This window comes from Palaemon carinicauda, chromosome 3 (assembly GCF_036898095.1).
Source record: "Palaemon carinicauda isolate YSFRI2023 chromosome 3, ASM3689809v2, whole genome shotgun sequence".
In the NCBI taxonomy this organism is placed as follows: Eukaryota; Metazoa; Arthropoda; class Malacostraca; order Decapoda; family Palaemonidae; genus Palaemon; species Palaemon carinicauda.
This window is the reverse complement of record NC_090727.1, coordinates 115,587,517-115,611,005: the sequence shown is the minus strand read 5'-3', so window position 1 is coordinate 115,611,005 and position 23,489 is coordinate 115,587,517. Positions and strand designations below refer to the sequence as shown.

The 23,489-nt window shown below is 35.3% G+C and overlaps 2 protein-coding genes across 5 annotated transcripts in view; one reads left to right on the top strand and one right to left on the bottom strand.

Annotated features, from left to right (window-relative positions):
* Mnt overlaps positions 1 to 20,523 on the top strand; it is a 327,460-nt gene extending 306,937 nt beyond the window's left edge. For 2 of the 4 annotated variants that reach the window (XM_068370468.1, XM_068370469.1), the window contains exons 2-7: positions 15,909 to 16,566; positions 16,920 to 17,076; positions 17,320 to 18,190; positions 18,381 to 18,533; positions 18,833 to 18,958; positions 19,250 to 20,523. In XM_068370468.1, coding sequence (XP_068226569.1) covers positions 15,909 to 16,566; positions 16,920 to 17,076; positions 17,320 to 18,190; positions 18,381 to 18,533; positions 18,833 to 18,958; positions 19,250 to 19,560 — 2,276 coding nt within the window. In that variant the 3' untranslated portion in view covers positions 19,561 to 20,523. Of the gene's footprint in view, positions 1 to 11,471; positions 12,858 to 15,908; positions 16,567 to 16,919; positions 17,077 to 17,319; positions 18,191 to 18,380; positions 18,534 to 18,832; positions 18,959 to 19,249 lie in introns of those variants that run through there. The other 2 variants (XM_068370467.1, XM_068370466.1) reach the window with 2 other exon arrangements.
* Positions 20,524 to 20,647: 124 nt separating this feature from the next.
* Positions 20,648 to 23,489, bottom strand: part of LOC137633593 (heat shock 70 kDa protein 14-like) — a 210,214-nt gene continuing 207,372 nt past the window's right edge. Inside the window, exon 6 of the mRNA XM_068365863.1 lies at positions 20,648 to 20,809. Coding sequence (XP_068221964.1) covers positions 20,728 to 20,809 — 82 coding nt within the window. The 3' untranslated portion in view covers positions 20,648 to 20,727. The remainder of the gene's footprint in view (positions 20,810 to 23,489) is intronic.

Below are 23,489 nucleotides of genomic sequence, written 5' to 3'. Positions count from 1 at the left end.
TGAAGAATACAAATGAAATTAATGACAAAAGTCTTAAGTAATTTACATAACAACCTTATACCTACACGAGAGGAACTCATTTTAAGAGCTGGCTATTCACCTCTGCAATGTACATGTGCAAACATGATTAAAATACATGAATAAACAACTGTATTTACTCTACACTAGACCAGTTTTGTAAATATATATATATATATATATATATATATATACATACATACATACATACATACATATTCTTACAAAACTGGTCTTGCATAAGATTAAATATTTTATTAATGTATTTCTTTTGTGTATTTAAGAGATGTATAGCCAGCTCGTAAGGTGAGTTCCACTCATTTAGGTCTAAGTAATGTATGTAAATTACATAAGACTTTCGTCATTCATTGTATTGTATTTTCACGTATTTTGTTACAAAGTTTTATGTAATTTTGTTTAGGTATGTTGTATGACATATACGAGGAATGAACACTAGGAATTTAGCCACTTTTTATGTTTCCATATGGTTAGAAAGTTTTTGGAGATTCCAGAGATAGAGTTACTCTTTTTATTTTATTTTTTTCATATTGTCCTGAGAGGTAGGTGGGCGGAGTTAGCCGACAGAGGGTTGCCTTGCAAGCAAGGCTAGTATCCCTTTTTCAGTTTACTATGTCGGCAACCTTACGCCGCTAGGCCTTGCCCTCCACACCTCTAGAATGATCTATTAGAATTTTCTAGACGAACTAAGGCAATACATATAGACCCTAGGAATGCATGAGCAGCAGAAGAGACCCAGCCTATCCCTTTGAAAGAGCCAAGGTCAGCCAGCCCTTTATCCTCTCAAGTGCTCAAGTGTGTAACCTCTCAAACGTGAATAAGTTTTTTACCCAACATGTATCGTGTATATTGTGATTATTGAATGGTAAATCAAGTATAGTGTGTTAATGTAAGTACATTGTCATATAAATTTTTGTAACTGGCCCTTTGAGATTTAAGTTAGACAGTGAAGTGTATGTATTTTGCTTAACTGTTTGTTTATCTCATATGATCTAAAAGATGTAAATGTAACTGTTACATTTATATACATTTCCTTTTGTGTTTAATCATTAGTGTTAAAAGTTAACTATTTTCATTAATTATCAAAATTAAATATTTGTGTTAAATCTAATTTCCAGTGAAACAAGTGATTGTATAATTTTCATAAAGTAACATGTTCTTGTCTTAGTCTAAGGTTTTGTTTAGATTTAATATTTCTAGTGATTTATTTTTGGTGTTAATTATTTTGAAGTAGTGTAAATTTTTATAGAATATATTTATTTTTGTAAAGTTATCTAGTTTTCGATCTTCAATATTTCCTACAGTGCTCTGCTTGTAATCCCTGACCAAGAACTGAAGTAAAATGTAGTTTTTGAATAGTTCTTATAAGATAATCGCCAAGTTTTCTCTCAAGAGTGGCATAAGAGACCTTTGAATATTCAGTGTTCATATATATTGCCATCTGGGAATTACGTAATATTCCCAGAGCTCGGGAATCATTTTTCAAGTGTAACAGACTTTTGTAATAAACAGGTGAGTTTGGACCTCGGGGGTTTATGTAATTTGCCAGCCGTAATAATATATATATATATATATATATATATATATATATATATATATATATTTATTTATTATTTATATATGTGTATGTAAATATTTATATGTATGTATATGTATATATATATATATATATATATATATATATATATATATATATATATATATATAATGTGTGTGTATGAATATATACTGTATGTATATATTTATACTGTATAAATGTATGTATATGCACCGTATACATATATGTATATATATTTATATGTATATATGTACAGTATATATACAGTATATGTATATGTATATATATATATATATATATATATATATATATATATATATATATGAATGAGTATAGGAATGTGATATCTGGTGTTTCACAGGGTAGTGTTCTTGGCCCATTACTTTTCTTACTATATACACATGACATGTGGTTGGCCTAGAAAACAAGCTTGTTGCATATGGAGATGATGCTACACTCTTTGCATCAATTCCATCCCCTGAATGTAGATCTGGGATTGCTGTATCCCTTGATAGAGATCTAGCTAAAATAAGTGCATGGTGCAAATTATGGGATATGAAGTTGAATCCTAACAAAACTCAAAGTATGATTGTAAGTAGGTCAAGGATGGTGGCTCCTCAACATCCGGATCTCAGTATTGATAATGTTTCTTTAACTTTGTATGACTTAAAATTTTAGGTGTGATTCTGGACAGCACATTTATTTTTTAGAAACACATTAGGTCTGTGTCTTCTTCAATTGCACAAAAAAATTGGCTTATTGAGAAAGCCTTTCAAGATTTTCAGTGATCAATCTATTCTGAAGAAGTGTTTTAATTCTTTCATTCTACCTTGTTTCGAGTATTGTTCTCCTGTCTGGTGTTCAGCTGCTTATTCTCATCTTAATTTGTTGGACAGAAACTTACGGTCTATTAAATTTCTTATTCCTGATCTAGATATTAATCTTTGGCACCGTCGTTCAATTAGTTCATTGTGCATGTTGCATGAGATTTTTCATAATTCTGATCATCCTTTACATTCAGATCTTCCTGGACAATTCCATCCTGTTCGTAATACTAGGCAGGCAGTTAATTCTAATAGCCAGGGCTTCTCCATCATGAGGCTCAATACTACACAGTATTCTAGAAGTTCTATTCCAGCTGTGACTAAGTTGTGGAATGATCTTCCCAATCGGGTAGTTGAATCAGTAGAACTTTAAAAGCTCAAACTCGCGGCAAATGTTTTTATGTTGAACAGGTTGACATAAGTCTTTTTAATGTTTATATATTACATATCTGTTTTGACGTTGTTTCTGTTTTTAGAATGATTTATTTTTAATTTGTTCTCATCGTTTTTTTTTTCCTTATTTCCTTTCCTCACTGGGTTATTTTTCCCTATTGGAGGCCTTGGGTTTATAGCATCTTGCTTTTCCAACTAGGGTTTTAGTATTAATAATAATAATAATAATAATACATGTATATATATGTATAAATGTATATATTTGTATATATGTATATATATGTATGTATATATATATGTATATAATATATATGTATATATACATATATGTGTATATATGTGTATATATATGTATATATATTATATATATATATCTATATGTATGTATATATATATATATATATATATATATATATATATATATATATATATATATATAATGTGTGTATGTGTATATATATATATATATATATATATATATATATATATATATATATATATATATATATATATATATATATGTAATGAGCATCTATCAGTTGAGGCATGAATTTTGCAGTTCTGTTTTCTTTTCTAAAGCTGCTTGCAATCAGAGAAAGTGACTTCATGGTATTTTAAAGCATAATTAGTGTAATTCATTAATTTTTTCTATGTCATGTCCATACACTGAATAACATCTGTTTTGCTTATAAAAATATTGTCGATTGGACTCCGATAAAGGTGGGGCCAACGAATTAGCTGTTATTAGCTGGAAGTGATTAAATATTATCATTAGTGGTAAAGCTACTAGATGTTTATATACTATGAGGGATTTATTGAAATTTCAATAACTGCCAACTGAATCTTTTGTAGTGCAGCGCCAAATGTTTGGTTGTGGTCAGGTCAGAGTGGGTTTTTTGCTTCAAACAACTCACCTTTTCGGCACGTAGACGAACGACGGATTTGCAAGTGGCCTTGGCAGTGGTCAGTGCTTGGAAGGACTAACATTAGTTTATATAAATGTACTAAACCTTGGTAGGTGATCGGTGTCATAGAATTGGGTAGGGCAAATGGGCTAAATAACAACCTTAATTTTTAATATTACTTGCGTAGAATCTCAGAGGAAAGTGACTAAGGATAAACAATTATCATGTAGCATCTTGATGAATATGTTGTTTTTTGTTCTTCACAAAGAGAAAATAGCAGTTGTTACCATACTGATGACTACAGACAGTACTTTGTTGCAAAGAAAAAAGACAACTAACTTGTAATGGTGTACAGTAGTGTACTACAGTATAGTTTTATGGTGCCTTATTGTGTGCTCTTTAATTGGTCGCTCACCTGTTTTGTGTGGAATCCATTTCCTCCGGTCTATAGGGTTGTGATAGCCTATTGGAAATATACCTTTCTAGCAATCTGTAGGACTGGGGTTCGAGAGACATTCAAGTTTGATAGTTTTTAGCAGTGTCTGTAAACTCGCCATACTTATGAACACAAGGGATGGAGGGTTTGGAGGTGCCTTTAGTTTAGGTCTACCAAAGACCTACAGAAAGAGGTTTGTTCACGCGCAGCTGAGGAGAGCTCAGCTGACGTCACACCGATGAGGCTGACCGACAGTCCCCCATTTATCTTCCTACCTGAATTTTGCTCTATCCGTTCTTTTACGAGTTTTACGAAGATATAAGTGCATGAATAATATCTTCTTTGATTGAGGTTTTTTGTATACACATCAAAGATATTTGAAAATAATTTCATTAAAGTATGGAAAAAATCGATATACAGTAAGCTTGTACATTATTCATTCTCCTTCAAATTATAATAGATAGTTAATGGTATACATGAAAGAGGAATGGGGGGAAGAAAAAAAATAAATACATTGCACAAAGTTACACCTGTATTCAATACATCAGCAATTTTGTCATCCTACTCCTATTTCGTCATCTTACTCATTTTGCGCTTTCCCCTTCTCTCCTCTGCTATATTTTAATTTCAAGTACACATTCTGAAAAACGTTCGACATATTAAAAAAAAGTTATAACATTCTAAGAAGTGATACTACTTTTGAAATATCGCCTGCTAATGTCCAAACTTAAGCTGGTTGAGTTTGCAGGTAGGCTAACGTAAGTGCAGTACATATTCTCATGGGATATAAATTCCAAATATTATTAAATACCTATGGCTTTAAAAACCAAATTTGATATCCTAGGCCACTCATCTATTACAAAAAAAAGTTATTCTTTATGGGTATCACTGGGATACTGAGTTATGTTTATCAACATTCAAATAAATTAATATGATGCATTTACATTAACAAACTTTCGACCTTTACTAAAGCTGAATACAGTGATATTACATATTTGTGTTATTTTTTTTTTTCACTGATGGTATTCTTTGCAGTAAAATTCATTCCAATTAGGTAATTGAAAGCTACGCAATGAAGCGATATCATAGCATAATGAATACTCCATTAGATTATACCAACTGTTATCCCTTCAACATCTTGAAAAGAAACTCGTCGTACTTGGTGTTAGCAAATGAAGTGTTAGTATTTCTTTAGCTTCTAATCGCTGCAGAGCCTTTTAGGGAGAGGTATTCCTAGAAACTCATACTGGTGATTTCTTGTATATTCCTATGCTTCAAACTGTAAGCTGCATATCCTGGCATGATCTATACTTATATTATTCGTTCTCTTATAGGCGTTAAACCGTTTGCTTTTTGTGTCTTCATGTTTGAGGAAGGACTTATACCTAAGGTCTCCATTCCATTTACAATCGGAGGTGAACCCGTGAATTGTACATTTTTTGACATCTGTATGGTTACCTGAAGTTTCTATATACGTATATGATTAGTAAGAGCTCACGAAGTTCTGTATTAAAAGCGTTAGACTTAATTATCGCCCTCGCTCGCACAAACGACTTGATACCCTCAGCTGACCTACTCTATGGGTTTACCTGTTGAGTCATATCTTGGCTCTCCCTTGTCCTAGCTTGGGGGGGGGGGGTGTGCTGAGCATATATAGATAGGGTTAGATTATAGGACAGTGGCCTGTCCTTTACCTTCACCATTCATGAACGACCTTTCATCATCATCATGACCTCTTGTGCCTATTGACGCAAAGGGCTTCATATTTGGCCTGTCGTCTCTATCTTGAGCTTTTAAGTCATCATCTCCCGCGTCACATTTTATAGTCCTCAGCCATGTAGGCCTGGGTCTCCCAACTCTTCTAGTGCCTTGTGAAGCCCAGTTGAAAGCTTCGTGAGCTAATCTATCTTCGGGAGTCCGAAGAGCATGTCCAAACCATCTCCATCTACCCCTCATCATGATCTCATCCACATATGACACTTGAGTAACCTCTCTTATAGTTTCATTTCTAATCCTGTCCTGCCATTCAACTCCCAATATTCTTCTGTACTCCAATCTATAAAATCTGTTGGATATTGTTTCGTTATCATACCACGACTCTTGTCCATACGGTAACACTGAGCTCACTAAATGATATATAGCCTGATTTTATATGTAATTTCAGGCGATTTGATTTCAGAATTTTATTCAACCTAGCCATTGCTTTTTTCAATGTTTTATTTAACTACAATTCTAAAGACCCTGTATTAGAGATCGTAGTTCCTAAATATTTAAATGATTCCACCTCGTTAATCCTTTCTCATTCCAATGATATTTCATCTTCCATTGCATATTCCATTCTCATCATCTCTGTCTTTCTTCTATTTATCTTGAGCCCAACCTCATGTGATATTAACAGCGTCATCAGCATACTCTAGCTTCGCTAATTTCCTGTTACCAGTCTAGTCCAGTCTTTCTCCACCAACCGCAACTGTTCTATGCATTATAAAATCCATGAGGAGGATAAACAACATAGGTGACAACACTTTCCCTTGGAGTACTGCACTGTTCACTGGAAATCCATTTGACATTAATTTTGCACTTGCTATGGTCATGAACAGACTTGTTCAAAATTACACATTTAACAGGAACTTCACAATAACGCAGGACTCTCCACAAAATTGGCTGGTGCACACTATCAAAGGCTTTTTCATAGTCCACAAATACCATCAAAAGTGGATTTCTATATTCTACACATTGCTTTACAACATGTCCTAAAATGAAAATTTGGTCAGCACAACTTCTACCTTTTCTAAATCCTGCTTGTTCATCTCTCAGCTTTTCGTCAATCTTTTCCTCGAGTTTCTTTAGAATAAGCATACTATATCTTTTCATGACAACTGACATAAGTGTGATGCCTATGTAATTATATCAATCAGTAAGATCTCCTTTCTTTGCCATTTTCACCAACACTCCTAGCTCCCACTCATCAGGTTTTGCCTCTTCATGCCACATTCTACAATATAATCTAGTAAGTATTTCGGGAGTCACTTCATTTTCAACCAATATCATCTCAGCTCTTATTCCATCGTATCTAGGGGCTTTCCTTCTCTTGAGTTTTTAATGATAGCTGCGTCTTCAAACATACTGAATTAATTCATAGGGACAAGATCTTCCTCAGCTTCAGGTATATCAATCAAATTATTCCCTGCATATCTCTTATTCATGACCTCATTAAAGTGTTCCATCCAACGTTGCCTTTCTTCATCTTCTCTCGTTATAACAGATCCCTCTCTCTTTTTGATGGCTATATGCTTCTTCTTTGCCACAGTAGAGATTTCATAAATAATTCTATGAGCAATTCTTACACCATAGCCACTCCCTGAATTCATAGTTTTATCAGCCTCATCTGCTCTCCAGGCATTCCTGGTTTTTCTTTTGGCCTCACTATCAATACTGGAATACTTAGCATGCTCTACCTTGTAATTTTCATTACTTCCTCGAAAACTTTCAACAAACAATTTCTATCTGTCTCTTTTTTTTTTTTATAGTATCCCAGGTATCTTTTGATATCCACGACTTTTCTCCTTGTAACTGCATGACTTAAAACTTCACTACCAACTGACTGATATAAGTTCCTAATATCACACCATTCTCCGTTAATTGTCTGCTCTTCGTCTCTTAAAGTCTCTAACACTGCAAATTGATTCCTGCATCCAATTGCAAATATTTCTCTGTATACATCTTCAAGAAGCTTAGTTGTATCGAACCGAGGTATTTTATCTACATTTCTGTTGGGTGCTTTTAGTTTTAATTTCAGTGTGATAATGAGGAGCTGGTGATCACTACCAATATCTACAACTCTATAGCTTCTTTCATTTCTCAGTCCTCCTTCTCTCTTTATTAATTGCTATGTGATCTATTTGATGACTTTTAGAGCTTTTTAGATTTGTTTTTGCAAAGGTCCCTCCAGCTGAACAGAAACAATTATGAATATCAACTTGCAGCAATATAATGACGTTCTTAAATTAGTAAACACTGATAAAGTAGTGTCGCCCGAAGTATATTGTCTTTGTGGTAGATTTGATTCTTTGGGCTGCATGTCGGCTAAATGGTGCGTAATGAATGTATGGTAAAGCCAGAGAGTCTACCAGAGACATACTTGAGGAAGGACTTGGAAAAAATCCCACTGTAATAAATCTTTCAAGCAGAATAGTTATTTCCTACTTTGTCTCAACACCAAATAAAGGTAAAACTACAATGAAACTGTAACTATTGTTCTTGACAAACTTTTATTAAATAATTTTGTATTTTGAACTGTAATCGGGTATTACAAGTTCTTGATAAGTTTGTTAATAAATTTACTTTAACAAAACAATAATATGACAGTTTAAAACAACAAATTAATAAGATTCATTATCTTTTTGGAACATATAGGCATGTAATAGACTTGATACCTTGCAACTGTTGACGTTCTATGTTAACATCCGAAGGGAATAGTGTTTATTAATGCCATGACGTATTATTATTATTATTATTATTACTATCCAAGCTACAACCCTAGTTGGAAAAGCAAGATGCTATAAGCCCAGGGGCTCCAACAGGGAAAAATAGCCCAGTGAGGAAAGGAAATAAGGAAATAAACAAACGAAGAGAACAAATTAATAGCTTATCAATTACATGATAGGTCCTGAATTTTATTGTGGAAGTTGCTGTGAAATGTAATCACTTCAGGAAGATAATGCTGAAGTTTCTGTGAAAAGTGCTTGAAGGCTTGTATTATATTTTGCCTGAATTATAGATTAGAATTCAGACTAGCGTGCTCACTGGAGGAGAAAAGTCTGGAAGGACGGGATTTCGGAGTAAGCAGTCAGGTTTTGATAGGCCTGGAAAGGTGAGGAAAACAAGTTTCATCTTTGTTCATGAAATGTTTTTTGTCCGTGAAACAGCTGTCATTTAGGCGACACCTCTATGGAAACACCTTGTTGGAAATTCTCCTTTTCGTTAAGATTACAACAGTGTTTTAAGGCGTCCATCGTTTACACAATAACATTGCATTCCAGAGACTGTGTAACAGTATCAGCCTACTTTATAATTCCACCAGGATGTACAGTAGAGTATAAAAATGGGAAGATGTAGGAGAGACCTGTTTTCAGTAATGATACTGAATTGTTGGGATTACCACCTCGGAGTTTGGTGGTTGTTTAGAAACACTTAGGTGTTGTGGAACCAATCGTGCATGCCAAGGTCTATAGAATATTCTATAGACCTTGGTGCATGCTGCATTGGAAGGGAGAATTTGAATAGAAGATGAACGTTACAAAAAAATAATGTAAACAAGGGAAAAGTAAAGAAAGTGCAGAAATTTACAACTATGAATAAGAAGTATTTTTACCCTAGTCCGCTATTTGAAGATGTCCCATTTGGTTTTCATTATGGAATGAGTGTGGCTTATGTTATCATTCTTTGCTCATTTTTATAATTTCTATTTTCATCGTATGAATTCCCATCCTACCATCATTTGCCACATATGCAGCATCAATATGTACGCCAGTATATCAACTTCTTCCTCTTCACGCACTTGTTACTAAGCACTGTCCGTTCTTAGAGAAAAAATTCTCACAGCTCCTTAATATATTGTCAGCAGGCGTTTGACATCTACCTTCAATCTCATCTCTGTTCGATGTACAAAGAATGCGGGCATATTGTCTCTGCCTGAAATGCAGTGCCTTTGGCAAGACGATGGTCACCACCTTTAAGAATGGAGCTTCCAGCCTATGCTGCCTATAGCCTACAGGTCTATAGGTGCGGGCTCGGTAACAGCTGCTTTAAACACGCTCTATAGAAAATAAAAAAGAAACAAGGAAATTATTGCAGGAAATCCTACACCTGTCAATTGCAGTGGACACACGAGAAAGTGTAGTCTTCAGAGAAATATAAGTGCATGCAGATTTGGATTTTGAACTAGATACTGGATTAGGGGGTATATTTTTAATGCTCTGCTTAGGTAACCACATAGATTTATAGGATGTCAGCTTTTTATTGAAACTAATATATATATATATATATATATATATATATATATATATCAATCATTGCTAGCCCACTTCAGGACAAAGGCCTCAGGCATTCCCTTCAACACAATTCTGTTTATGGTCTTTCAATGCCAGGCTATACCCGCAAATTTTATTAGCTCCATAATTCGTCTTCTCTACCTTCCCTTACTTCTTTTGCAATCTCTAGGGACTCGTTCTTTTATTTTTCTTTGCCATCTTTTATCTGTCATTCTCATTATAAGCCTTGCTATATCCATTTCTTTTTCTAACATATTAATATATATATATATATATATAAATATATATATATATATAATAAATAAATATATAAATATATATATATATATATATATGTGTATATATATATATATATATATATATATATGTGTATACTGTATGTATATACATATATATATATATATATATATATATATATATATATATATGTGTGTGTATATATTTGTGTGTATATATATATATATATATATATATATATATATATATATATATATGTGTGTGTGTGTGTGTGTGTGTATATTTGTATATATGTATATGTGTATATACTGTATATACGTATATGTGTATATATAAGTATATGTATGTGTGTATATGTATATATATATATATATATATATATATATATATATATATATATATATATATATATATATATATGTATATGTATATATATATAAATATGTGTATACTGTATATATATATGCATATGTGTATATATATATATATATATATATATATATATATATATATATATATATATATATATATATATATATATATATATATATATATATATATATATATATATATATATATATAATTAGATTATTATTGGATGAAGCTATATATAACAAGTTTATTGGTTTATTTTGATGTGTTAGCAAGAGTTAGAGGGTAATTGCAACACTCAACATTCAGTATTCCAAAATCTTTAATATATTTGATTCTGTAGCGGAATGCAAAAGAAGAGTGGCCAAGAAAGTGTTGTGTTCGGAATTTTGTTTCATTGTTCATATTGATTATGAAAGTTTTGTTAATTATGATTTGAAATGATAGTGCCTCTTGTGTTATGGTAATTCAAATAGTAGGGTTTGTTTGTATAGGAGTAGCGGACCGTGATGTTGTACTTGTGGTGTCTCGGGATGGGCTGCAGAGAGAGAGAGAGAGAGAGAGAGAGAGAGAGAGAGAGAGAGAGAGAGAGAGTATATATGTGTGTGTGTGCGTGCGTGCCTTGTCTGGTGGATGGATGAGGGTTAGAGTCAGAGTCGAGTTCTTCAGCAGACAGTATCATTGGGGCGCCGGAGGAGGAGTAACCACCTCTCCGTCGCCCAAGACGATTTGTTTCCACAGAGATATATTCTCTGGTTCTCAGAGTCGTGCTATCTAAGCTTATATAAAAAGAACTATTCTATTTGATATACCTCGGCGACGACGGCCTTCATTCCGTTGTCTTTGTATCTAGTCAATCAACTCAGGTTCATCCATCCACATCCCTGTCAATCTCCATCGGTCCAGTACATCCCACTTCTGCGATTTACCGATGTCAAATATTGCGGTCCGGATTCATCTTCTTGATAAGGATTAATTTCATGTTCCTCCAGAAACTTTTGTGGTCACCAGTCACTCGAAATAGACACGCAAGTATACAGGTAACTGGACGTTATTGACTAACTCACTTTACAAGTCCAGTGGAGCGCCCTTACAGAACACTATTTTGAATTTCTTAAATATTCCTGATTAAAGAGAAGTGCAAGTGGTTGATAAAGTTGACGACTGGTGTGTGGTGCGTCGGTGGCGAAAGGGAGGGCAAGGAGGAGGGGGAGAGGCCAGGGAGGGCCACTGGAAGAACCGTCAAGGTCGCCCGATGATAGTGATGGCAACTTAGCCGTTAAGTATGTGGGGAGCTCTAGCGGCAGTAGTAGCGTGGAAGTTGCTAGTGTCACCTCAGCCCCGATCACCCATCGTTTCACTCGGCCTACAAATTGTCATTGTGAAACGTGAATCGTTTCATGCAAACCCATGTGCTTTGTAACTATGGGGATCTGTGAAGGACATTGCATGGCACGTGTGATTATTACTCCATCAAAGGAGGAAGAACACTTATAGCCGACGGCAGGACAATGATATCACTGCCCCCCGGGATGTTATTATTATTACTATTATCGTCTTGAAATAAGTCCCCTGAAAGGTGGAGAGTAGGGATAGTCTAATACTCCCAGTACTAATGCGGTCTTGAAAATTTTCTGCTACCGTCAATATTAGTGACAAAAAAGTGACTAAGGTTTACTATTACTTGCATTTGTTTTTGCCTCACAATCTGTCAACATTCGGGTTGAAACAAAAAGTAACCATTGTATTTTCCTTTGTAGAAGGGAAATCCTCGTTTGTCCACATTCTCTCTCTCTCTCTCTCTCTCTCTCTCTCTCTCTCTCTCTCTCTCTCTCTCTCTCTCTCTCTCTCTCTCTCGTGGGCCATCTTAAGGGTTACGGGAATACTCCCCTTTGGTGAAATCGTAAATATTGGAGTATAGTGAAGTGACATTGGGCAGGGCTTCCCTCATGGTGAAGATGGGACTCAAAGAGTTGGATTCGAGTGAAAAGAGATGGAGTCATCCGCCCAAGAAGAAGTGGATATACGACTATTTAGCTGATGGTAAGCAAATCAACCTGTTACCAACTTGAAGCCCCCTTTTTCATAGAATAAAGTAAGGTTGTCCAGACTGTAAACTTGCAAAAAAAAAAAAAAAAAAAAAAAATTCTGTATCTTTTTACTTTTCTTTTATTATTGTGGTTGTGATGAAGGGTCCTCTGGTGTATGCACATTAGTGTAGGGAAGCTTAGTTCTTTGTGAAAATCTAAGGATGGTCAAACTCTGTTCTGGAGCAATGGTGATTTATCACTACTGTTCTCACTTTGTTCACGATTATGATCTAACTAGAAATCACGATTGGATATCGTGAATCATGTAGAATACATAGCCAGAGGCTACAATGGGAGTAGTAGCCAAGTACACAAAAATTAAACAAAACAGCACAAGAGAAAAGGGGTAAGGATAGCAGTAATTTCTGTATGAAAACTCAAGTAAACCTCTTTATTTTAGTCTTAAGACATTGCTGCTAGATTAGTCATTATCATGATTACATCAAGTCCGATTACTGACATTACTTGCACAAAGGTATATTATTATGAGCCACCCTTGGTTTGGGAAAGGGAACGGTGTATTTCGACATTTCATATATATATATATATATATATATATATATATATATATATATATATATATATATATATATATATATATATATATATATATATATATATATATGTGTGTGTGTGTGTGTGTGTGTGTGTTAGAGCACAAGACTTGCATTCGTGTGGTCCGTGGTTCAGTCGTGTCCCACCAGTGGACCCAGCTGTTCATAGATGGAAACGTCATTCCTAACTTTATTTTTTTTTAAATAAATGGATAGCTTTTACCTTTAGGCGCCGCCCTTTTAAAATAGAAATTTTGCAACAGCCTTGATAGAACCAATCGAAAAGAGGCACAGCAACAGTTTGTTGCGCTAGTGAAAGGAAATCAACAAACTTGTCTTGATATGTGCATTCACGTCACTAGTTTTATGAGTTTACGTATTACGTATTGTGTATCAATGGTAGTTTTGTATTAAAGAGGAATATATGTAGTTCTTACGTTGCCATCATGGGTCAGGTGTATTTTCCTAGGGTAGGTAGTTTTTTATCTTTTTATTTAGGGTAGGCAATTAGGGTCGTTTTCCATTGGTTAATGAAACATATGGCAGTGGGGTGTCCAGTTTTACATAAGCAATTTTGGCATTTTTAGATAGCTTCTCTGCATTTCATCCTATCATTTTACTATACATAAACTTGGATATGTTATAATAATGTGTACTGGAAACAATAGCGTGTGAAATTTAGAGGGCTCTTTAAATTCAATGTGCAGTCGCATACGCACAACCGCCTACAAATACTTGTCTTGCCGACGACCCACCCTTCGGTCTGGGAACCTTACACCTTCGAGCGGTGTATGCGTACACACGTTCTCATAACTTTAAATGCACCGTAACCACACTTTAAGTATTATTTTTTACAGGTGCATTATTCACCTTGGCTTTAAAATAATTAAATCAAGCTTCTTTTCTTTAATATTTTAATTAGAGATAAAGTTCTGTACTATATATAGTCTTGGTTTTGGTCGACATGTGGCAACTATGTATATCTGGGTGCACTTGTTCGGATGCCAAATACAGTATTGGCAACTGGCAACATGTCAGTGTTGCCGCCACCTATTTTATTTTAAAAGCAATTATTATTTTTAGCAGTAATTTTTTACTTTATGGTAAATTACGCGATGCAATGTGTTGATTTAGATTCACTTGCGTTTAGGTGTTTATCGTAATCTAGGCTTTGTGGTTATGTTGTCGATTTTCACTCGCGAATGGTGTTGCCAGTGACCAAATATTATCTGGTATGAACTTTTTTCCTAATCATTTCAATTGATTTAACTCATTTTATCTAATCAGTTTAGAAAATAATGATGCAAATACTAAATGGATATTGTATTTTTTGGTCACAGAAGCCTTTAAAAATGATTAGTAGTTGAAAATGTTGGTGGTCATTGAGAAGCGAGAACCCGTTAAGGCAATAGACACGTGTGCCCCATTACGTAAACAAGTTGTTGTTGGGGGGGGGGGGGGGGGGGATTGAGCCGATTATAGGAGAGGGAGAAACCACATGTGCGCGCGCATATCTCCGCCCCTTTTCATCCCCCCGCTTTGCATGTCCCCCTCTCCATCCATGGGAGGGTCCTTTGCTCTTTTTCTTCCATGTCATCCCCTCTCCCTGCCTGTAACGCAATGTTGAAAAGAATTTAATTCATACACTATATAAAACCTTAAAACATTACGCTTGTTTATTTTGAAGTGTATGGTAGTCATGATGCTTCACTATCCCGTGTACTTAGAGCTTCATTTTATCTCGGACAATATGATTACATGAGTAATAGAGCAGCGTAATTCCGTGTAGGTTTATTTTTCATGTCATGATGGCGAAATCCAATGGCTAGGAGTAAGGAAGTACACCAGGATTCTCCGAATATATACTGTATAACTGAAGTAATGATTATTTAAAACATTGTAACAACAAAATGGTGGTAGTTAGTTTATTTCCAAAGCATATGTGACCTTTTTATCTTAGATGTTAATTTGCCATATTATTACGCAAAACAAGTTGAAGAAAATACGATATCTGTCCAGTAACTAACTTTGACAAAATGTGCTGGGCAGCATTTAGGTTGAATACACACCGATTTGATAATATCAATTAATGATTGACGGGAGGTTGTATTCAGGTGTACTCTACAATACATGAGTGAAGTGAACTTTCCCCAAATTGAAATCTATCACCCATTACAATTAAATAAAAATTGAACGACATAAATTTCCTAAAGAAATTTTGACCAATTACTACTTAATGTGAGTGATGGATGGCGTAAATATCCAATCTATGGTTACATCTAGTCAATGAGAGGAAATATTTTTTTTCCCAGAATCTAAATTAACCAAGAATGAAGTATGAAGCATGTTGGATTTGATTGATTAGAGGGATTGTGGGTTATTTAATTACTTAGTATCCTTCCATTAGAAGTGCTCAGAAATGATTTAAGGTTTTGTTTGATGTTTTGCAGATGAGGAGACAACCGAAGATGTCGTAAGGGAAGAGAGTGACAAGAGAGAAGTTGTATACCGTAGGACCATAGAGACCTACTCTCGTACCACCCCCATCACTGCCAGTCCTACTACTACAACTACTCAGCATCATTATCACCGTCACCACCACCATAACCATCACAACAGTAATCATGGTATTAATGTGCTGGCAAATTCACCTCCACCACCACCCCCGCCAGCTCGCACCACACCCTCTAGTCCCGCTCATGCCATCTCACCTCCGGTAGTAGGTGTGACAAGAAGTACGGGTACTCTGGGAGTAAGTACTGTGCAGATCCATCAGCAGCAGACTTCGCCACGGACCTCTGTGTCTTATCCAGGGTCACCAGCATCTTCCCCACCACGTGTGGTGCTGCCTCCTAGGGGTTCGTCGTCTCCTCTGGGTTTGCTCAGCGCGTTAAGTCAAGATTCGTCCTCTCCACCCATGGGAGGTGCATCTTCTGATCCCGGGCTTTCTAGATTACCACATGAAAGCCTACATCCACATATACATAATGGTATTCGTCATAATGGCATCACCAAGTCTTTGTCTCTCTCCCCACCTCATAATTTCACTCACCATGGTGTATATTCACCCGAAGACAACTCATTTAAAGAAGACAAGAAACGCTCAGGGTACGTTAGCAATGTCATTAATTTGAGTAATATTTTATCTGGATTGTTTAGATACACATTATTGATGAAGGAATATTAAAATAATTAATTTATGTAGAGTACCTGGAGTTGTTTTATTCATATTCATTTCTTGCAACAAACTTATCAAAGTCAAAATGATCAGTTCATGAATAAATTTTAAAAGAACTAATTTCTGTATGTAGAGTACCTGGAGTTGTTTTATTCATATTTATTTCTTGCAACAAGATTACCAAAGTAAAATTAATTTTCTTTTAGCCATGATATCCTTAATAGTGAAATATTTGTTGACTGCTTTACAGGCAAAAATATACATTATACATTTTTTTTTTCAGGAGCACCCCATCACGAGAGGTGCACAACAAGCTGGAGAAAAATAGGCGGGCACACTTGAAGGAATGCTTTGAAACCTTACGGCGGCAGTTGCCGTCCATGGATGATAAAAAGATTTCCAACCAAACTATATTAAAAGCAGCACATAGGCATATCCAGGTGAGGTTCTTTTAACATAAATATGAATCTCTAAAAAAATCGACATTAATTGAAACCCAGTGTAGTCTAGAATTACTGGAATTGCAATACATGTACCATGAACTCACTTGTGGCATATTATTACATTATGTAAAATATCTGTTGTGGGTTAGAAAATTAACGTTAATTGTATGTTGAGCCTGAGTTTTGCAATATATATATACTAGCCACATTTTATTTATCAAGGAATTGCTTTTCTTACAGAATCTTAAAAGAAAGGAACGGGAGTTTGAACATGAAATGGAACGTCTAGCCAGAGAAAAAATAGCTCATCAGCAGAAGTTATCTGCACTGAAAAAAGAATTGTCAGCACGATGGGACCACATCGATTTTAATACGCTTCTCCCGGATATGGCATCATTAGAACAGCATCGAGATAAAGAAACAAAATCAACTACCACTGCATCTGAGCAACCAGATTTAGATGATGATGCTCCAAGAATAGATGCTAATAATGGGCATCATTCATCAGGAGCTCTTGTTGCACCATGCTCTTTATCTCCACGTTTGTCAACAAATCAAGCTCAAGGGACAAGCAGCTTTACAACCATTGCTAGTAGCAGCAAGAGTATGGGTGCAACAGGGCTGGGCAGTCTGCGCGAACACTTTACTGATTCAAACCAGCCTCTAAATTTATCAACCAGTATTGTGGATACAGCTAAGCTCTCTCCAAGTGGCCAGACATTGGTAACACAATCATTGTCTCCACACCAAAATGGCGAGTGGGGAACAAGGCAGGCTTCTCCACATTACACCCAAGCATCCTATCATGCCAGCGCTAATAAAGAGGAAGAAACTTGGTCAGCCACAGTTGTCACTAGTGTGACTCCCACCACAACGGGTGACACTATTACCACAGTTCACAGTGAGCATCATCTGCCAATCGTAGGCAGTGCTGGAGGAATTAATTTATCAGCGCAATTAGTAGCTGGAGGGATGCAACTCAATGGAGCTCCTGGGGGATTGTTAGGCCAACCAGCAATTCAAGTTATAACTCCCGAAGGATATAAACTGTTACCTGCTGATCATGCACCCAATGGTGCTAAGCCATTGACTATTACTCTGGCTCATCCAGGTAAGAAAAAATATCCAGAAATTTTAATGTTTGTGAAAAAAAAAGTCAAGAAATAATACTGTTTGTATGCTTAAGAAGTTCACTTTAAACACAAATTGTTGTATAGCAAGTTATCAATATTGCATGGAATTGATAATATAACGAAACCCTATTTAGAATACATTATTAATTTTTGAATAAAAAATTCAAGTTTCTTTAACAGCTGAAGGATTAGAGCGTGCTGATAATGCAGACGATGTTAAAAGTAGCCCTGGGGCCATGATGTTAGCGTTAAACAAAAATGGTGTGTCTGCCTTGCATTTAGCAGTACCCACGCCACCAAGATCTTTACCTCATTCTCAAGGTTAGTTTTTGTTAACACATTTTTCCTTGAAATGTTAATCTTGCACTCCATATTAACAGCTGAAATCTTAATTTAAAGATGATATTTAAGGGATATAGATTTTGAAAATTATTAAATTTGATCTTTTGAAGAGAATGAAAATATAATGTAGTTTTAAAAGAAATTTTTTTTTCTGTTATGGATGAGTTTTGTTTTGCTTATTAATAGCTGATATCTTAGTTTAAAGAAGATAGGATAGGGAATATGTGTTTTTTTATGTTCGATATCATTTGACGATATTTTTTTTCTGGTTCTTACAGGCACCAATGGTACAGTTACAACTGTACCCCTTAATTTAAGTGTTGGAGGAACAGCGACAGTTAAGGTGACTTCTGCAGCCACCTCTTCATTAATACCATCATATATACCAATTACTCATGCTAATGGTAAGCTCCTGACATCTATAGTAGTTTTGTAAATATCGTAATTTATTTATTGTCAATGATTATAAATATCAAAGGTTATTTAATAACCATGATTTCATCAAGTACAGTATATAACTAATTGTTGCTTCCATTATTGAACATTTGAAAATGTTAATGTAATACTTATTCTATTACAATAATTATACACCCTTAAGTCAGCAATAATAAATACTGCTGATGATTTTGATGCAAATTTTATTTACTTTAGTCACTAATTCTTTTTTTTTTTTTTTTTTTTTACTTATATTACAGGCATCACACAATTAGTACCCGGTTTAGGGACCAGTGTTGGAACTCTGGTTTCAAGCATTGGCACTCCATTGATGGCACCTTTAGTGGTTTCTCAGCCACAGCGACCTGTTCCAGGATCTGCCACTACTGCTGGAAGCAAAGGTTTAAAGGCTACTGTGGCAGGGAGTACAAATAGTATGCCACTTGTAACTGCTCAATACGCCAGTTCGTTAGCAGGAGGATTAGTGAAACCTGTTGTAGTGGTGTCCGCGCCAACGGCTGTTGCGGGAATGGTTACTGGGGCTCCTGCGGGAGCATCTGGCAAGCCCTGATGTGCACCATGTAGTGACAATCCCAGGAGAGTACAAGCCATACCTCTTTTTATCACTCACTTCACCATCTATATCTCATTCTTCATCATCATCGTAATTGTTATCGCAAGAACTTCGTACATATTTTCATGTTTTATTTTTATGCGAGATGTGACTTGCATCGTGGCAAGTTTCTCTGTGTACATTTTCATTACCAGTGATGTCTGAGAGCAAATAGGGATATTTGGACTAGTTATTCTTAGTTTTAAATAAATTTTATTAGGTAAATTATTTTATAAGGTGGCTAGCCTAGAATCTAGGCTGCACCAGGAAGTGTGTGGTATTGAAGGTGAGCCAAGCTATGCCTTTTTACAAGGCACGTTTAGTTCACCAAACTGTGATAGTGGTTCATCTTGTGACTCCTGTTCTCTGAGAGTTACTGGGTAGGACTTCATTATACTGGTGAGTGCACACTGCTCAACATGGCTATCAAGCGCCATATTTGTGTTGCATTCACTGGTGTATATAGCATCACCCACCTGGTTGTTGGTGTTATTGTTATCTAACATTGTTGTAAATGTAATATGTATGTATGCCTTTTTTGACCAAATGAATTTACTCCTTCTAAAGGTGACTATGTTACTGTGGCTCCCCATCAAACTCTGCATCATACAAAGTGTGATGAGTCTACAATTGTTAACAGTTTAATACAGACACCCTTTATGGGTGATGCAATTTTCTCCCCTTCCTCAGACTAGCCGCCCACTTCACACCAAATACCCAAGTGTACAAATTCAGCCCAATTGTCTGTTGTTTTGTTTTAAATGTATTGGCTGCAGTACATTTTACCAGTGTTTAGTGTCACTCTGGGCGGCAGTACTATGCCAGATCTCAGGGTTGACGGGGATCTTGGATCCCTGCTCACCTCAGTGCAAACAAGCCATAACCAACCCTTTTAATTGATAGTAAAATGTTTCAAATGTCTTGAGTGTTTCATTAACCTTTGACGGTATTATTTATGTAAAATACCTTAAAGTGAATAATACTAAGACATCAATATCATCGCCAAAATATATCACCACATCTGTATTCATGATGAAAATGAAACTTTTCCTAACATTAAACCTTTTATTGTGATTTATTGCTAAAAATTAACACAATTGAATATTAAACTAATTACTACCAGCCTCAACTTCTTCCACCTTCTATGATGAACGACCTATTAATCTTGGCTACTGGTTCTGATAAGTTAACATGGAGACTGCCATCACTGGGAAAGATAAAAGAGTAAGTAGTTATTTTATAACACTAGGATTTACAAAAACATTGCAACATTCATAAATTCATAAGCCTTTTGCACAAAGAATATATTCATCAAATTGGACAATTATTAAAGGCATTCAACAGATGAAAAACATGACGGCTATCATTATAACCACAGAGCAAACCTACCCTATAAAAAGGGCTGACATACAACTGCAACAAATGGTAAGGATAATGGGGACTTTGCCACTCATACACAGTGCTATGAGGGGATTCCAGTTTCATATGGTCCCAAATTTTCAAAATTCTTTAAAATAGTTAAATTGACATCCATCCCAAGATGAAGAGATAAAAAAACCTCTGAGAAAAGGTAACACTACAAATTTCACTTTGAAAACAAATTACATCAGAACATTTCCAGGAAAAGGGTGGTGTTTGATACTTCTTCACCCATCCCAAGATGAATAGATAAAAAACCTGAGAAAAGGTAACACTACAAATTTCACTTTGAAAACAAATTACATCATAACGTTTCCAGGAAAAAGGGTGGTGTTAGATACTTCTCCACAGGAAATAGATAACACGGCAAATTTCCCTTGATAAAGGATTGCAATGAAATGAAACTACCCACAGTTAAATCATAACAGTTTGTACTTTTGAGTCTTGATTAAGCAAAATATTACTAGCAAGAAGCATTTTGTCAAAGGATGGTGAAATTACTTAGCAACAAATAAAAAATATAAAATAAAATAAGATTGAGATATTATGTGGAGATATCACGAGAATAACCCTGCAAACCTCAATTGATAGCATTATGTAGAGCCATTAAATACAATGTAAGCAATCACATGGTGCACATGTTCACAGTAAATTCTCTGTATTGTGCATTTTACTGCTACTGGAACAGAACCATCAACTACCATATAGCTATTTTCCACTCAAATTTTCCTATTCTTTACCAACAATAACATAAAAATTTACTTTGCATATTAAGAGAACTCGCAAACTTTAGTAAATATATTTCTATATAACAAACTTTAATATACAGTATACACTTATAATAAGTGACAGATGAAATAGAAACTACAGTAGTAAGCTGACAAATTGTACATATTTCATAGAAATAGTCATAAAAACATTCAAAATGGCTTTATACAATATTTTTGCAAAATCTTAAGTTGGTATTATTATTAAGAAGAAAATGGCAAATGCGAAGCATATTACGTGGCTATAACAGGAGGATGAATTGTGAAAAATAAAAAAAATTAAGATCACTATACTGTTTAAAAAATGTATAACTAAAAAATTAGAACAAAAATTTTATTCAATGTACACTGATAATTTAAAAAAATTACCTTTTATCAAAAGGGAAAAATATGCAGTTAATGAAATTTGCCAACTACTGAAAAATAAATTTCATTGTTGAGAGACTATTACAAACAAGATATAACAAGGAAACATATGGACTATCTATGAATGTTCAAAAAGGAACCAAAATGGCATAGAAATGGAATACTGCAGTGTGGACAGATTGACCTAAACACTGCACCACATTTATGACTAGAAGAATGACTAAAGTATCAACTGGAAAAGGGAAGTATCTTCAGCACATAAATTTTAAAAGTAATTTGTATGTTTCCTATTTATACAAACCTGAGTCCTTCAAATAAGTATTGTTTTCAGTGCAACAGAGGGCAAGGAGCCTCCCCCATCACCAGGCAAAAGCTCTATACTCATGACATTTCAGTTTAAGACTGTGAGGGGAAGTTCAGCTTAAAGGACTCAGGTTTGCATAGCTAGGAAAAATACAAATGACCTAATTTTTTTCATTCATCCCTAAACGTATACAAACCTTTTGTCCTTTAAGTAGGGAGACTGGTGGGTCAAAAGTTCTCCAAGAACCAAACTAGTTGATTCTTTATCTTCCCTGAAAATGTCAACCTACAGTGCTTGGTTTTCTACTGGTGTTAGATTACTCCAGCAACCTCCCATCTGTCTACCATAAGGATGAATAACCTAATACGGCATGGCCAGTCCAAGAAGATTGGTACATGCTGTAAAGAGGGATCCAATCCCTTCCCATGAAGAGGTTATCTAGGGAGGATGGAAGAGAAACTTTTATAGGTTCTAAAGAATGGAGCTCAGAAATGCAGTTTACCACATTGTCAGTTCCAGCAAATAACAAAGAGAAGCCCAGGAGGAATATAGAAGAGCCAGTTATTCTGCCTTCATTCCAGACTTACATCTACTGTATAAATTACCATAGACATGATGCTTACTGTCTCGCATGGAAGATGGACTTGCGACAAAACTATTTGAGAAGCCACCAATGACCAAGTGCAAGGGTGTCAAGGGAGTTGTGGGTATTGTACTGCTGCACATTAAAGGCTGTGAAAATGGTCTACTGCAAACACGCCCCGACCATCAGGACTGGCAATCCTTTTGAAGATAAGACTATGGCCTAACACCTGACTTCGTGAGTTCTGGTCCTAGCTGGTACTTTGACCCACTCAGCAGTAGAGGTGCATTCAGTACGAATTGTCTCATGGGAGTCGTTATGAGACATAAAAGCATAACCTTTCAAAGCCACCCTACACTTCATAAAGAGGAGATGATGAAGGGCTCGAACTTGGGGTAATGCCATGCCAGGTTCCAAGTTTTGGTTATGTAATCTAACACTAAACTCG